The following is a 16,544-nucleotide window of genomic DNA, read 5'->3' as shown; positions in this document are numbered from 1 at the left end:
GTGGGTAGCAGGAAGAGGGGCTGTGCCGGCTGTGTGCCGTGGGGAACGCTCATGGGTGTTTTGGTTCTGCAGGAAATACGTGAAGACCCCGCTGTGCTGGGTGAGCCACCGCAGGGAGAAACTGGTGCCTGTGGAACTTGCCAAGAGAGAGAAAAAGCAGCTCTACTAGACCTGGGGAAACCAAAGCAGCCTTCAGCAAAAGACTAATAGAAAAAAAAAAAAAAGCCTAATAATGTTCAGAGATGCTCACACTCTGATGGGACGCATGGTATCTTTATTATACACAAGATATTCTCTCTTTCATTTCTTAGTAGAGCTTCTTTCAGTGGCCGTTTACAGCCAACATTAAAGATCGTTGTAGTTTATAACTTACTGGAACCCTAGGCTCCGTCTGTTTCAAACCACCATCCCTCACCTCCCCTGAGGTTACTCACCTCTTACATACAGGAGGTGAATGGAAACTGGAATATTCCGCACCATTCTAGCTATTTGTATTCGACAAGCATTCAGCCTGGAAGAGGTGCAAAGAACCAAAGTGGGGTGCCAAGGAGAAGGAAGAACCTGTCTCTCAGAGGAGCCCACCAAAGACAGGTCTGTTTAGCATAGCAAAATGGGGCTGAAAAGGATTAACAACTGTCACCATGTTAGAGAAGACAACACTATGGGGCTAAAATGGACAACTATGGAGTGTAAAGGATGATGTTAGTGCAGAACAACTGGGTATGAACTGTTTACAAATTAATTTAGGCTTCAGCTTAAGAAGACTTGAAAAAGGATCTTGTTCATCACAACTTAATTATTTGTAACACAGACCATGCTGAGCTTGTAAGAGGAACTTTATGTAAAGTTTCGTGGGAGGGTCAGGATTCAGTGACCTAGGAAATATTCCTCAGAAAACATAGTCAAACTGTTTAATGGGGAGACATTTACACAATCAATTTCTCTAGATTGAGGATGGCCTTACAGAAGAGGAGACGGGATTTCTTTGGCTTCCCAGTCCCAGTAAAGTTGCAAGCTAGAGGTGCCAGAGTTGATGCCAAAATAATTTTATTTCTCAACACAGGCCACGCTACACTTTGACTTTTGGATTCAGAAAGTGAGAATTGTGTGGTACAGGGCAGCACAAAGGCGGTTCAGAAACCATAATCACTGCAAATCATGAATTATGCCAAATTCTTGGTTATTACTTAGCAAGTGTATCCTGAAGGACTCAACAACCCTCTACAAAGGGTTATTTGTATGGCTCCCATTGAAGAACTTAGGTCTTTTTTACTTAGAAGTTAATAGATTTTGTTAGAATGATCAGTAGATAAATATTTATTAACAGATAAATAAATGGTTCTTTGTTTAAAGAAAAAAAGCAAGCTTTAAAAGCATGCTGGCTATCTCAGCAGCCACACAGCAGCATTTCTTCCAGCATTTAATTGAGGAAGCAAGACTGACACTGTCAGCTGGAGTGCAGATGCTACTTTGAACCAAGCACATGATCCCACTTTATTTGCTGTCTCATAGCATTAAAACCACCTGCCTGTGTCCGGCACTGAAGGAACAGGAACTTCCTGATCTAGGTAAAGCTTTACTTCTGAGCAGAGCGGATCAGTTCTGACCAGATGCTCACATTGTCACACTTCTAGATACCGACATGGTAAATTTGTAGGTGTGTGTCTATTCAGACAGTGAGCATGCGTTCAAAACCTGGAAAGAAACTGTTGAAGTCAAGGACATGATTTGCCAGAAGTCACTGGAAATGTAACTACCTTGGGATGGGATCCTACCAGCCAAATCTGTACCACAACTTTCCTGTATTGTAAGCTTTCAGGGAACCAGTTTAAAAACCCTGTTGGACTTTTGGCACAAAGGTCAGGTAAGTAGTTATCACAAGGCGGGATTTTTAACTATGCAGATCCCATGTCATGTTAAACAAGTGAGACTCTGGAAGAAGCTCTTCCACTAGCCACTGGCTAGCTGGTTGCCTTATGGCTGCCTTATTTTTTCTGTCCTGATCCTACAGCCAGCAGTCCTCACAGTAACCTCATGGATGCCACGAGCCTGGGCTGCTTTTAAGAATGCTTGTGGTAGGATGCATAAGGCTCAGCCAGATACAGTTTTTGGCATATACAACGTACCAAAGATTAAGTAGAATCTTCTGATAAGGATACGTGTGAGCCTATAGTACATAGTCTATAGGAAGTGACAAGAGACTAAACACACCCAGGACACACAGACAGACAGTGGGGCTGTGCACCTAAGATGTAGGTGACTTAGACTGAAGGCCCCATCAGAAGTAGTTAGCTCAAAAGCCTTTTGCGCTCATTCCCTATGGGGAATCTGCAGGTTCCCATGCCAAGCTAAAATTCCACCCTGGATCTCAGGTGCTTCCACCTTTTCCGCAGACGTGGAAAACTTTGGTTTCTTTTACTTTGAATTTTCCAGTAAAAATTGAAGACCTGCTTAGAATTTTGTTTGAGGTCTACAGTTCTAGTATCGACCACAAGAGGCTAGGAGAAGACCTCCCTTTGCCCCTGCATGGGAGAGAGCCCATAGCAAAGAGTCTCCTCACACTTCCCTGACCTCAGCAGTAACAGTTTACTCCACACTGCAGCAGAAGGAACTGGCAAAGGTGAGAGTATTCCTCTAACTTCTACAAACAGTCAGAAAAAAAGACACAAAATGCATTAGAGCTCAGCCACATACGAGTTTCACAGCAGTGTGAAACAGGGAGAGCTGGAGAGCTGGGTTTGGAGCCATGGATGAAGGCGGCACACAAAATGCAAGTGGAGGTCAAGTCAGAAATTGGCTCTGGCAGTGGGGGGTAAAGGGGCAACTCAAGTTTTTAAGAGTAGATGTTCCGTGCATAGAAGGTTGAATTTTTTACCTTAAATTTTCACACTTGAAGGTGTGAGGAATTCAAGATCCAGAACATGGCCAAAACCTACAAGATTTGGTGGGGGGTTTGGTTTGGTTTTGGGTTTTGTTTGGTTTAATTTTTCTTTTTTATTTGGAATGCTCAGTTCAGCATCCCGATTTTTGCACCTTTGGGATCAGCTCACATTGTCATATAGCATGTCCAAGCACAGAATAGTTTTGAAAAATATCAGTACCTTCTCGCTAGAGAAAACATCACATTCTATTACTGAAATGGAAAGAATAATAAAACACGGGATACATTGTTGGCGCCATGTGTTGCCTAATGAGTATGGAAGCCTGGCAAGCATTTGTTGAAGACAAGCAAAAGATGTGGAAGAACTTCTCAAGCGCCAGCAAAGGGCTGCAGGCTGGACCTGCTGATACTGTAAAGCCTTTTTCTTACATCAACAGTGACACATTCTTTTTATAAAACCTACAAATTCCACTACTAGTTCTGAATACTTGTAAAACTATGTTGTCAAAAACCAGAGTTTGAACCTACCATTTTCTGGGTTTCTGCAGGTTAGTACCTTCCTCAGTTTTTCAGCATTGATGTCTACTGAAACCTCTCCACCTGCTAGGAGAGGTCTAGGCTGGAGGGCGGTTATCAGTATCACGTGTTCCACTAAATCAGTTTCAGAACAAGAAATATTAAGGTGAATCTGGGTAGCCTTCCAAATATACTGTTTATCAACATCATTCTTATACTAACAAGTGCCTGAGATTAAATCAAGTAATAGAATGTAGTTTTTAGTAAGACTGTATTGCAGGAAATTCATCCGTTTCCTGATCTGTGACTTTACCAGGGAGTGGTTTACCTGCGCTTCCAATGGCATCCCCATTTGCTCTGCTTGGTACAATTTTCTGATAGTTGTCTCTAGACAGCAGATCTATGCGATCCACATGCAATCCAAGCCCATACTGGCTTACAATTTCTATTACATCACACTTGGTGAAAGGAGCTTCTGCAAAATCTTTCTTAGCGTCGCAGCTTCCCGAACAAACCTCTGCCATGATAAATTTTGTGCATGTTCTCACAAAAATAAATTTAACCCTGAAAATACCATAGAAATTGTCTCCCCACCTTACAGATTTTGGGTCCATTGTGAGTTCTGCTAAACTTTCCCCGTGCACACCTGTTTAGTGCAGAAGCAAATAAGTAAAAATACCATCCTTCTGAAGAAGGCGTCGTTTCAACACTGATTTAACTGCAGAGACCCTAATAGCTTCACCTACCTCTGAAAGGTGATGCTGTTGTAGTTTTTAAATCATTATAGCTATAGTCTTAATCGTTGTCCTGCAGACTTAGCCCTGTATAGCCCTATAAATGGAGCCCTAATCGTACTGGTCTTTTGTAAGAAAGCCTGCACATCTGATGATGCAGAACTGGCAGTCACAACATCATCCACCATGGAAATACAAGGGAAAAAAGGGACACGTCTTACAAATCACATCCCTGGATCTCCAAAGCACTCCACAAAAAAATTGTCCCAGATCTAAAATTGTTCAGTACCTTCATTAATGGACTGAACAGAATATGCTTCTTAAATAGGCAATACTAAACTGGGAGAGACTGGGTTGGAATTCAGAGCTTCGCAAATCCGGGAGAAGGGTCTGAAAAAAGCAGGATACAATTCCGAAAGCGTTAAGTGCAAATTTCTCTGGTAAGGCTAATTGCAAGTGAGAGAATGATAAAATGGAGCTAGAAACTGCAGGAAAAGATCTAGTGGCTATGACAACTGGCAAGCTAGCAATGAGTCAGAGTTATCATTCTACTGCAAGAAGGAGCCCTCGGTAGGTCATATAAATAGAACCAACCCTTCTCTCTAAGGAATGTGAAATAAACTTTTTATAGCGCTGCTGGTGCCACAGCTGAACACTGTGCCGAGTTTTGCATGGGATCCACCTGGAGAATCCAGGGACAGGTGAACAGTGCTCTAGAAAACACGGCCATTGAGGAAGCGCTAATTGTTTGACAGGTAAGTTTAATTTAAAGCACCGCTCCTCCCAGTGGAGGTGAGAGCTGTCAGCCCGGGGCATGCTGTCAGCCCAGGGTCTCCATCATGACTGCAGGAGTCATCAGCGAGAGCCTTGGTGGAGGCAGCAAAGGAAACGAAGAATAAGCGGTGAAGATGGGGGCAGGTGTTTGTGTGTGTGTGCACGTAGAAATAAGCAGCAGCAAGGCTTATTCCAGACTGAGGAGAGGAACCTACCGATTTAAAGAGGCGATGGGAAGGAAAGAGAGTGACATCCCTGAGCATAAGTGTCCACTGCCAACTGCCCTTCATCATCAGAGGATTTAAAGCATGTTTGTCACAGCTGGAGGCTCCCTTGGAGCTAAGATAGGTGAGCATACATTTAAAGAAATCTTTTATTTGCTATTATTCTCTTTCTCAATACCACCCTGCAAATTTAGTAGTGTGCTTTTTCAGCTCCCTTAGGGATTGTTACGAAGGCCTGAAACCACTAGCATGGATCTAAGCAGCACTTCAAAAGAAACAGTTCCCATTTTAATACCTTGCAGCTTATTATTAACTTTCATTTTTGTTCTAACAGGCAGATTTCATACTACATGACACTGCTAACAAAAAAGCAAAACGTTCCTCTTTCTACATAGACAAATTTAGCAGACGCATATGCTTGATAAAAGCTCCAGAATTTCGCTGGGAGCACTCAAGTGCTTTGTAATTGCAAAAGAAAAAGAGGCAAGCCTCATCTAAGACAGCTATTGTAGTTATAACGGCCAAATCCTCATTCATCAGTTTAGGACTACACTTTGTTCCCAGAAAACCCATTACAATTTCGTTCATTGTTCAAATACCTTCTGGTTTTCCTTTTACAAAATTGTAACAATAATACACTAGTGTTCCCTAATGGTGGTTTGTCCATCGCTCCAACTTTTCACAAAATTCTCATTAGTGTTAGGAGTGCTGATGTCCACATTACCTTCTATACAAACTGGAAAGTTTGCATTAGGCAAGTATCCCTTTCCCTGCTCTTCATCATGAGTTCCGTAACTGTTGAACTCAACGTAGTGATTTCACAGTTCTAAGTCCTCTCTTTCCTACCTACACTGAGCTTAAAAGGGCTTTTATGCACATATCACTTAAGGCTTGTGGCTTGTCCCTCTTTTTGTTCTGAAGGGTTTGGTTGAGCATTTCCCATGCTATTCCTTCCTTTCCGTAACTTCTGCATCAAGTCACTACGGACAGCCCCAACGTCTAAACCATCCCCTCAGAGAGATTAAATACATCATGCTAGGCACTTGCTCCTTCAGGATGTTCTTCTACCTTTCTTCCACAGCTCTGACTTCTGGTACAGTAACAGCTCACGGTTTACTATTTATAGCACCCACTAAGACTGTACATTACCTGCAGCACACAATAGTAGTGTTACATTTCTCTTCAGTGAGATAGTGAAAAAAGACATACGTACATTTATACATATTTATTGTATCTTTTTAAAAGTAGCATTTGCAGTTACTTTTAAGCATTCACCTCTCTTCTGCTTCAAATGTGCACTTATTGAGAGAAACATCTACTGGCTTCCAAGTCCAAGATTAATACCAATAATAATACATGCCAGAATCAAGCTTCATTGCTTGTTGGCAGCTTCTGTCATGAAAATATTATACAGTAAGAAGAGCGTAGAAAAGGTCTGTGTTAATCATTCAGCAATAGGCTGGGGCTGGATTAGTGTGACCGTATCATCTTGAGTCGAAGCGTAACAACACTTTCCTGAAAAACTGAAGCTCACGTAGTAACTTCTTTCCTTTTGCATCCAGTAGGTGGACAAGGCAGTTGGTTTTTCTACAGTAGCTTCTTTAGTTGATAAGATCTCCTCATCATCTATAGGAAAACACTTGCTGTAGACCTTTGTATTTAAAAATGTCTTCTCTTCATGTAACAGCAAGAAAATACTTGAAATCTGGCATGTAGTTAAGAGAACTGGGAACAAACCAAATTTCATCCTCGGATAAACATACGTAACTACTATAGATTTCAATCTAACCCACACACGAAGTTTTACACATACTACAAATAGAAACAGAAGGTATCAGCAAAAGACTATTCTTACATTGCTTCAAATTAATTTGCAACTATACAATTTTAACTGTAATAGAAAAAGGGAAAGGAATATAACAGAACAGGTATGAAGAGAAATATTTTCCAAACTTTTATTTGTGCACATTCATCAGGTGAAAAAGATAACTTTTACAGCTTCTTTGGTGCCCAATATTCAGCATACAAAAATGTAAAAGACTATTCACAAATAAAACACAAGCTCAAACTAAAAAAAAAAAAAAATGTTTTAAAGGTAGTGCACATCGTGACAGCTTTGCTTATGAATACACAGAAATTACTGCAAAAATAAATAGAATGTCTTTTTAAAAGCAGCAATTTCATATCTTGTAAACTTCCGTTTTTACAATACAGCACTGTTAAGAGTAAAATCCAAAAGAACTGGAGTTTATACTGTGGCCATGAGCAAGTAAAACAGTCTGTATTCCTCTGCTATGGTTGGTCCAGTTTTCCTTTTTGCTTTTAGTCCAATGTGCAGCAGTCTTTAAAGGTGCTTGGTTAGGGAAACTAACCATCAAGTGGTGAATTATAAAATTTATTTCCTGCTTTCAAACACGAATGGGTAAATCTGTTCCACAGCACTGGCAACAGCCTTTACGTTTGGCCCTGAGACACATTAAAAAAAAAAAAAAACAAACACAAACACAAAACAAACAAACAAAAAACAGTAGGAAGAGAAAAATCAGGAAATCAGAAATTAAAACAACAACAGTATCTTTAAAATAACCTTAATATTTTTAGCTACCACAACTTCATACTGTAGATAAAAATAAATTCTCCCCCATTTCTCCAAACTTAAGGTGTTCCTCTCATCGCTTTTATTTACAAGACGACTCTAGCATGGAACCTCTAAGATGTTCTACACTTGTCAGTGGCTACACTACAAATAAATAATACTGTAGTTTAATTTCATAACAACCTGGGTGCTTTTCGATTTACTGGCTTAAACAGTCAGCTCAGAGAAGAAGGCAGAGGCTGAGTGGCCAATGTAAAAGAAATACTTTAATTTATGCTAATCTTCTAGGAATTTGTATTACTCAAAGTCTAGCCACTTTTATCTCTTCTTTTAAAAACCTACCGATAAAAACTACTGCTCAATAATGCTGGATTTAAGCCAAGTATGTTTCAAGCAAGATTGATTTATGTTTGAAAATTACAGACTATTACTTTCTAATCTGGATTTTGCAAATAGCTCCACCATTGATCTCAAGACAAAACCTGCAAGCCAGGGAGTGGTTATTGTCTCAGGATGAAGTGCTTGAAGGTTATCTAACATGATCTATGAGCATTTGAGGAAAGAAAAGGAAGAACGAACTAGCGATGCTTTCTAATGGTACTAGACCATTTTATGCAATCAACAATTAAGATTGCAAATAAGCGAGCAATAACACGCCAGAGGAAGTTAATCCTGGATAGAAGTTTGGAGATGCAGATAAATGAAAACAGAAATTTCTCATGTGCTTGGATGCCTGTGAACTCAGGTTTTTTTGACCTCACTTTAGACTTCAAAAGTTTCTTCCAAGTATAGAGAACTGTTCAAAATAGCTCCCCAAAATCATAGATAACTTACTTAAGTAAGTTATAACTTACTTGTTTGATTTTGGAAATATTGTTTTAATTTACATGCTTAGTCAGAAAGAAAATGGAATGGAATAGGATTCTTCCTGTATTTGCAATCGTGTCAAGTTGAGTTAAGCACTCACCTAAAACAAACCTGGTGAAAGATACCTGCCTTCTGGGCAGATACTGCACCTTCCTTCAATTTGTCTGCTATTACAGAAATAAAAGTTCTAGAGAAAGCCTTCAGAAAGCAAGAGTATAAGCAGGCAAATAATTCTTGTAAAAAACATGCTACTCCCTGGAGGGTTGAAGAGATGTAAAAACTGGATCATCATTGCAGGGAGTATAAGAGAAGAAACAAAACAGCCAACACAACAAATAAAAAAAACAAAGAGAACAACAAGAAAACCCAAAACAACCCTCTCATGGCTCTTTTTGGAGGAAGAAAGGTTAATACCTCTTCCTATTACATATCACTTCTTTTTATTTTCTTTTCTCAGTGTAACTCTACATCTTCTTATTCTTGTCCCATTAAAAAAAAATGCTAAAGTGATACAAAGTGATGTTTTTTGATTGTGTACCATTTTAGCAGGTATTCACAAAAAAACCTGACATCTTGTATCTGGAAACCTGTGGTGGACACCTCACAAGGAAACAAAACACAGAACGGAAAATCAAAATTAGGAAAAGAGAGGAAAAAACATGTCATGGCATCCCCAAGACCCCAGACAACCATGTCTCTGATTAAATGGGAAAAATCACCGATTTCTACGATTCAGGTGATGGTTCCCTCTCAGTTGAGCTTTAACAGAAGAGAGCACAAGTCTGAAGAACTCCAAGTATTGGTCAACTTCCGTTATGACAAAATGCTATATGTTTCCATAAATCTCCAGTTTGGAAACATTTATGAAAGGGATGTTAACGCTGCATGCTGTGTAGTTTACAGCGCTATGAAGACCATAAAAAGGAATAAAATTCAAATGTTCAAATAAACAAAAAATACCTCCATTCTCAAGTTCTATCACTTTTGTTTTTATAAAAAAACAGACTACGTACATTCAATCAAAGCAATTTTTCAGCCTACCAATAACAACACTTTCTCTACAACTCTTCTAGCACTTTCACTCAAAAACAAACTAGGTGCTAGCACTGGGAAACAAAATCACTTCAACGTATCTTTTGACTGTTTGGAACACCTTCCTTTCCTAAACCTACTGGCCCTAAAGTTAAATATTCCCAACAAGTTAAATATTTATTTTTGACATCAAAATACCTGTAACTGTGATACTGCCTGTGGAAAAAATCTGTAAGGTAGCTCTGAGAGTTTTTATTCTGTAACACACGGCAGGATGAAGTTCTGGTTCGTAACTAGAAAACAAAATAGAAGGTAAAAAATATATATCTAGAACCAGAAAAGAAAAGCTTAAGAAATATACCAAGACTACAGTTCTTCAAAATCCTACCGTACCTCGCATGAGGTCTGTTATTCTTCGTAAATTCTGGCAATCTGATCTCAAAGGGCATGTTGCACACTGCTAAAACATTCACAACTTTAAAATCTGTGAAAATTACCTTTTCAAAAGAGAGGAAAATAAGACATTAGAAATTCAGTTTACAGTGAGGCAGATGTATGGGTTGCAAAAAAAAAAAAGAAAGTAGAAGAATATGCATTAGAATATTTTGATGAGATTTCAAAACCAAACCCTTGTGATTGATGCATTTCTAATAGGAATCTAAACAGTACTTAATGGACTCAAATCACTTACTTTATCCTTCCATGGTACAGTAACTGTTGAACTAGATGCTTCAAAGTTGTATTATATGGTTATAGTACAGTTTAAGAATAAGACACAGAAACAACTCATATTGCTGTACTAAACACCTCCAAATTGAAAATAAACTAAATTAAATAGCTTATGCAACATCAAAATAAGCAGAGAAAAAGCTTAAATTTCATTGCTACAAGAACTTCATGCAATTTGAAAACTTCTTTAATGACTTGTTCCTTTACACCATTTTTATTAAAGCTAAGGATAAGAAAAAAGGTTTTTGTTTTGAAAATTGTTTTGTTTCAAATCTCCAGTGGCCAGTACGGCAAGCTGTTTTTCTACTCCATTACTTTCTGAAACCCAGCTCAAACTACCGGCTTTCTGTTGTTCTTTACCACAGCCATTTTAGATGACAATAAAATACCCAATGGACAATTCCTAAACAAACAAATGCACTGCTGAGAAGTCAGTGTTTTCAATATCACTGAAGAAACTTCATTTTCCGAGATTGCCTAAACTTAAAGTGACCGTTCCTCAGTCAAAACTTTTTAGATGTATTCTATCAGTAGAAGCACCTTATCCTTATAGAAGGTCGACTAGCAATTTAATCTTCAAAATATATTCCATGTAAAGTGATCGCTTTGTAACACAACGTGGTGCGACCACCCTGGAAGCACCGTTGACCTCACTGATTCAATGCTCCCAACTTTAAGAGGCTGGGTCTAATGTACGCATTCGTACCAGTAAGAGTGACTAACTTCTGCTTGGGTCTGATGCAGCATTACCGGGACAGCCTCTCACCGCTGCCTTTATGTATTACAAACAAAGGGAGTCTCTCTCCCTGCCAAAGGACAGCCACTGTGTCTATTTAATTGTCTGTCCGTAAACTGAAACTGTGGGTAAACAGCACAACTGACTACCAGGAAGTTTGAGAGTATTAAAACGTGTCATTTTAAGTAATTCACACTGCTGTTTTTCAACCTTTAATATGAAATGCAAGTGGTGTTTTTCACTCATAATGTTAACCCAAACCCAGAAAAAGAGGGGTTTCATGTCCTAAGTATTTTTTGGGCTTATTTCCTGCTGCACAACTTGACAGTGCAGAAGCATTTTTTTTAACTCACTGAATTAAAGAGGCTCAAACTTGCCCTTAACAGACTGGACATGCATCTGCTATTCCATCAGAAACGAGGGAAAATTGTGTTCAAATGACAGTAGGTTTTACACTCTTCAGCACTTCTTCCAAATAAATCTTTCAAGATGTTGTAAATTCTATCCAAGAAACATTTGTGGGTGGTTCATTTATTAAACAAATTTTGTTGTTCATTAGCCAGTGAAGAAGCACTACTCCAAGCTGCCAAACGAAACTCAAATCCACAAAATAAAACAGCTTCTCTTTAACCAGCATCTGGAAAATGTATGCTGACACAAAAGGGGCATCTGAGTGAAAACATGCTCACTGCTAAATTGCTCCCTCATTTTTATTTCTTTCTAGAAAATGGACTACCAGCATTGCTTGAGTGATACAAGTCCTTTTTCATTAGAATTACCTGAAAACCTAGTTTCTGTAGACTACGAGCTAATCGTCTGGCACCAAATTTAGCTTCTTCTTCACTATAAAGGAGAAAAAAAAGAATCTAGCGTTAACAGAAATAGAGTATATATTTGTGTGCACACATACCACAATAGCTGCTCAGACTACAAAATGAACTGTTAAATCATGTAATGCATGAACCATGATCACATGGACAGCCTTTATTTTATCCTGCTGCACATATTACATTCTAACTATCTAGATATTCAAATGGAGTTCTTTATGCCTTGCTTAAAGAATATCTTGGCGCTCAGCTCCAGCTGAAGTGGGAGATGTATTTTGATCATACACGATATTAAATACTCTTAAGAGACAAATATGATCACAAGTGGTCTGGAGTTAACATCCTGAACAATCACCTTCCATTTCGGGATGGAGATTATATACAGAAAGTATGCAAATATACTATTGTACCATATCCTTACTCCACAATGCATACATATCTTAAAGGAATTCAGCTGTTAAGAGTTTAGCAAGTCTCAGATGCATCTGAACTAAGAGTTTGCTTTAGCTTCTTTCCAGTCCCTCAACACTGTATAACTTGATTAAATTCAGGTGCGTTTTCATGAAATAGTATGACGTATCCCTCAAAAAAGCTCATCTCTTCCCAAGTTTCAAGTTCTGGCTAAAGCCAGAATTCTTAAAGAGTTCTCAAATGAAATCTCCAGGATTTTCTTCATAAAGTAGTTTTCCCTGCTGCTCTCCCAGAAGGCTGAACTGATGTTGCTTAAGATTTCAACTCAGTCTGAGGCAGACACTTCACACAGAAAACTTCCCCCCAGATCTGAAGCTTGGCAAGGATCTACGTGTGATCCAGTGTGAGTGAATCCTAACAGTGGCAAGTACTGCCTCTTGCCATCTTCTTCATTTACAACATTATATTTTAAAATACACCAGAATTTACAGCTAGAGGAAGAACCATCAGGAACTCACCTTGTGGCTCCTGTGCAAATAACTTTTCCTGAGGACCAAATTGTGGCCGTAATCCTAGGTTTCCTAAGCTTCATTAATACTTTCTAAGAAGAGAAATAAAAGTGGAAGAATTGGGAATTAGTGGTAGCTCAATTTCATACTGGAAAAAAAAAATAAAAATAAACTGTTAGACAAATCAACTGTTACACTAATAATACTTCCTTTATTTTTGATAGCCTTGAACTGTTCCTTCATCTCTTTCAGCAATTAAAAAAAATCAGCTCCTGAGAAGAGCAAAATAAGTGTGGAGCATCTCAGCCAGTGACTCAGTGTTCACAAAGCAGATTAAACGACAGTATTTTCCTCTGAATAAAAAGCTGAAAGCCACGAGCATTGTGCTAATTTTTTTACTTATTACAGTGACTCCCACATTGCTGACTCCTTATCAGGATGTATTTTCTTGATAAAACCATCAAATTTTGGGAAGCAAAACAGACCGTGAGGTGTAAGAGGTCAACATACACCTTATACTCAATATTCACCTCACTAGTTGCAGTCTTGCAAGACAATATTTACCCATTTCCCTTACTGTACGTTTAGTGTAGGACAGACTAAATGCCTACCAAGACAGAAATAAAGAAAGAAACCTATGTTTTTCTCTATCCACCACACACAGATATCAGATACAAGAATGTTTAGCTTAAGGAACATTCATAAAAACAGGCAATTGAGGTATGTTGAATCCCTTACCCCAACATCTCGCTTGTATATAACATTTGCTCCCTCTAATGCGATCTTCCTCAAGTTTAAATGACATCTTGTTCTAAAAACACACACTACGTTTGTGATTAAAATGTCCAATGCAACATCACTGTCCGCATCCATTGGGGTGATTTACAACTCAGTTCTCCCACCAGCTCACCATGAAGATCACATCCTGAGAAGGGAAAATGACAAAATTAAACATACCAGTAGAAAACTGCCTATTAACGCCATCGTATACATCCGTCCCTTAAACGAGACGAGAAGCAGAAGTGACTACACTCTGACTCATTTAAGTTAACTGTGTGTGGGGAGAGTGGGGTGTCTGCATCCTGCATGCTAGAAAATAGGAGGTTAATTGTTGGAAGCCACACTGCTAGACTTAACAGAAATAAAGTGTGTATACATACATTCACATATATATAAAAATAATATTTAAACTGGTCCATTACGTATGTCACAACTCTTACCAACTATATTAGGACACAGTAAGGATTACTGAAACTTGTTCCATAGCTCCAGTGGATAATCTTTCCCCAGCTCATTTGAGGATGTCATTAGACACCTCAGGAAAATGCACTTCTCTGACTGCTGAAGTTGATAATTCTGAACAGCTTGACGTTTGTGTTGGAATGGATGAGCCTGCTGAATAACTCTGAACTAACATGGGTTACACAAACTGCAGCCTGAAGACAGCCTGCTACCACAGTTTTCCCATCTTCATCCAGCGCTCTTGGCCCGTCTCCCCCAATATAAAAGCATAATGCAAACTACACAAAATGTCCCGGTGGCAGCAACAGCCTGAGCCAAGCAGCAGTGGCCTCTCCCCCCCTTCTGCACCGCCCACAGGAACTGCATAGAATGAATGTATTGTACATGCACAGGAAAACTGTGAGGAAAAGCATGAGTAACTGTGAAGGCACAGGACGGCCGCCCAGTGCATGCAGACAAAAACCTAAGGTGGGCAGGAAGCATTCCGCCTGCCCGCGCACACTAAAGGCGACGCTCCTAATGCACACCTCAACCTGGGCAGGAGGACTGTGAGCCCGGGAGTTGGGCTACTGCTCAGCCCAGCCCGAGACTGCCCAGCATCTCCTCTGTAAACATACCAAAGCCAAGACAACAGACATCTCAAATAAATCTCAGGTGAAGTACTTGGGGAAAGGAGAGGCGAAAAGAGCAACAACATTGGTATATAGTGAAAAGGACTCCTATCAAAATACTGTAGTTCATTAAGGAAGTTTACTTTGTAGAAGAATGTTAAAATCTTTTTTACTCCACGAGAAATACTTTAAGTAGAGCATAGCCAAAGAGATAGAGGTAACATTATCTTGATCCATTCACCTACAATTTTAGTAGTATTTCGCCCAAAACAAACACAACAGAAAGCAATGAGCAAAATCAAAGAAAAATAGTCAGATATATGAAATGCTCTACATGGTCATTGTCATGCAAAAAGCAGGAGACTATGCAGCAAGAATAACAATATACATAACAGACAGTAATGCATTTATTTCACTCAAATGTTTTGGTCTTACATTCTATATCAGAAATCATCAAGATACAAAGTTAATGTTATCATCAGTATTTGCATCTGACTACCACTTCTACACATCATGCCATAGTCTCTAATCAAGAATTCACTCAAGGTGCGTCTTTGACTACAACTCACTGACAATACAGAAGTAATAAACTACAAGGCAGATGTGCAGAATGTACTGGGTCAACTGCTGTGATGGTTGCTCCTTCTAATGTGCAGCTTGTTCCTGGCTGAAAGAATTATTCTGTAATTATTCGCTTGTCCAATACAAGAAAAGGCAAGACGGGTGATAACACAGAAAAGAGATGAAGAAACAGCACGAGAAAAACAAAAAAAACCCAAAAGCTATGTGTGGGGGTGGGGGAAAAAGCAGGGAAAGAAGAAGAGAACAAACAGTAACTAATTAGTATTTCCGGATCCCTTCTTTTTTTTTTCTTTGGTAACAAAAAATTATATGAATCCTCAAAGTTAGAAATGACTTATCCCATCTGGTTTTGATGGACTACTACAGATTGGGTTAGCAATTTATGGCACCGGATCCAAAGATAGCACATGTACAGATTTTGAATGGCATGCAGGCAGGGCCAGCACAGAGCAGGGAGCTGGAACCCGTGGCATCTTCAGAGAGGCATTTGTTTTCCACCCTGGCTCTAACTCCTGGCTCCCGCTGAGTTTACTTACTGGAACCCAGGAACGACTGCCATATAACAAAACAGGTTACCTGCAATCAGCAGCGTCTCCCAATTATCAGCAAGTTTCTACTGGCATCCTCAACCTCTGTATTCTGAAAGAGTAACACCATCAAGTGTAACACCCTTGAAAAGTTGCTAACCTCTAAGCAAACCACAATACTGTATGATAACATCCCCATAAAACTCTGATGATTTGTCTTAAACACATCTGGGAAGAAAAGACACATGCTCATTCAGGACAAAGAAAAAAGTGTTTGAAACAGAGGAAAATTACAATTTCAAAGGAAAAGATCTATCATTAAATGGGGATGTACAGGAAAAAAGAACATTAATGTGCCGTGGAGCTGTCAGTACAGATGTTTTCAGCAATTATGGTGTATCTTGGTTAGAAGTACAATCTACTTGCATAGATTTTAATGGCAGAGAAATTACACAACATTGCCGTACTGTGCCCCCATTTTCATTAGCTGTATTCTTGAAGTTCAAGACAACAGATATTGAGAGAGGAGCTTTTTAATTTGAAATTTAATTTGAGCTGTAGCTAATATTTTAGACTATGTTTTGTGATGTTCCGTTAAAAAGGGACCTTTTTTTTTATAATAGAAGCAGTATCTGAATACAGCATAAAAATACCGAAAACTGCCTTTATTCTACTTTAATGTTAGATAATCTAACAGAAGCATTTCATTGTTTTGTTTGGCATACATATACAACGTCAACCTCTTC

General features: G+C 39.1%; 2 protein-coding genes across 2 annotated transcripts in view; one reads left to right on the top strand and one right to left on the bottom strand.

Moving 5' to 3' along the window:
- SLC2A12 (solute carrier family 2 (facilitated glucose transporter), member 12) overlaps positions 1 to 169 on the top strand; it is a 55,528-nt gene extending 55,359 nt beyond the window's left edge. Inside the window, exon 6 of the mRNA XM_009880204.1 lies at positions 73 to 169. Coding sequence (XP_009878506.1) covers positions 73 to 169 — 97 coding nt within the window. The remainder of the gene's footprint in view (positions 1 to 72) is intronic.
- A 6,891-nt stretch (positions 170 to 7,060) lies between these two features.
- Positions 7,061 to 13,763, bottom strand: TBPL1 (TBP-like 1). The gene is made up of 6 exons (XM_009880178.1): positions 13,575 to 13,763; positions 12,846 to 12,928; positions 11,869 to 11,932; positions 10,018 to 10,121; positions 9,823 to 9,917; positions 7,061 to 7,595 (listed from the first exon to the last, which is right to left on the bottom strand). Exons 1-6 carry the CDS (start codon positions 13,707 to 13,709, stop codon positions 7,525 to 7,527), a joined length of 552 nt encoding a protein of 183 aa, XP_009878480.1. The 5' UTR covers positions 13,710 to 13,763; the 3' UTR covers positions 7,061 to 7,524.
- Positions 13,764 to 16,544: the final 2,781 nt, after the last annotated feature.

This window comes from Charadrius vociferus, unplaced genomic scaffold (assembly GCF_000708025.1).
Source record: "Charadrius vociferus isolate BGI_N301 unplaced genomic scaffold, ASM70802v2 scaffold82, whole genome shotgun sequence".
Taxonomy (NCBI): domain Eukaryota; kingdom Metazoa; phylum Chordata; class Aves; order Charadriiformes; family Charadriidae; genus Charadrius; species Charadrius vociferus.
Note: the sequence above shows the minus strand (reverse complement) of the source record. Positions and strands in the feature narration are given on the sequence as shown.

Coding starts and splice junctions, on each gene's coding strand:
- TBPL1 (XM_009880178.1), bottom strand. CDS start 13,709: ATGGATGCGGACAGTGATGTTGCATTGGACATTTTAATCACAAACGTA. Junction 12,929..13,574: donor TATACAAGCGAGATGTTGGG/GTAAGGGATTCA, acceptor TTCTCTTCTTAG/AAAGTATTAATGAAGCTTAG. Junction 7,596..9,822: donor AGGCAGTATCACAGTTACAG/GTATTTTGATGT, acceptor AATGTGTCTCAG/GGCCAAACGTAAAGGCTGTT.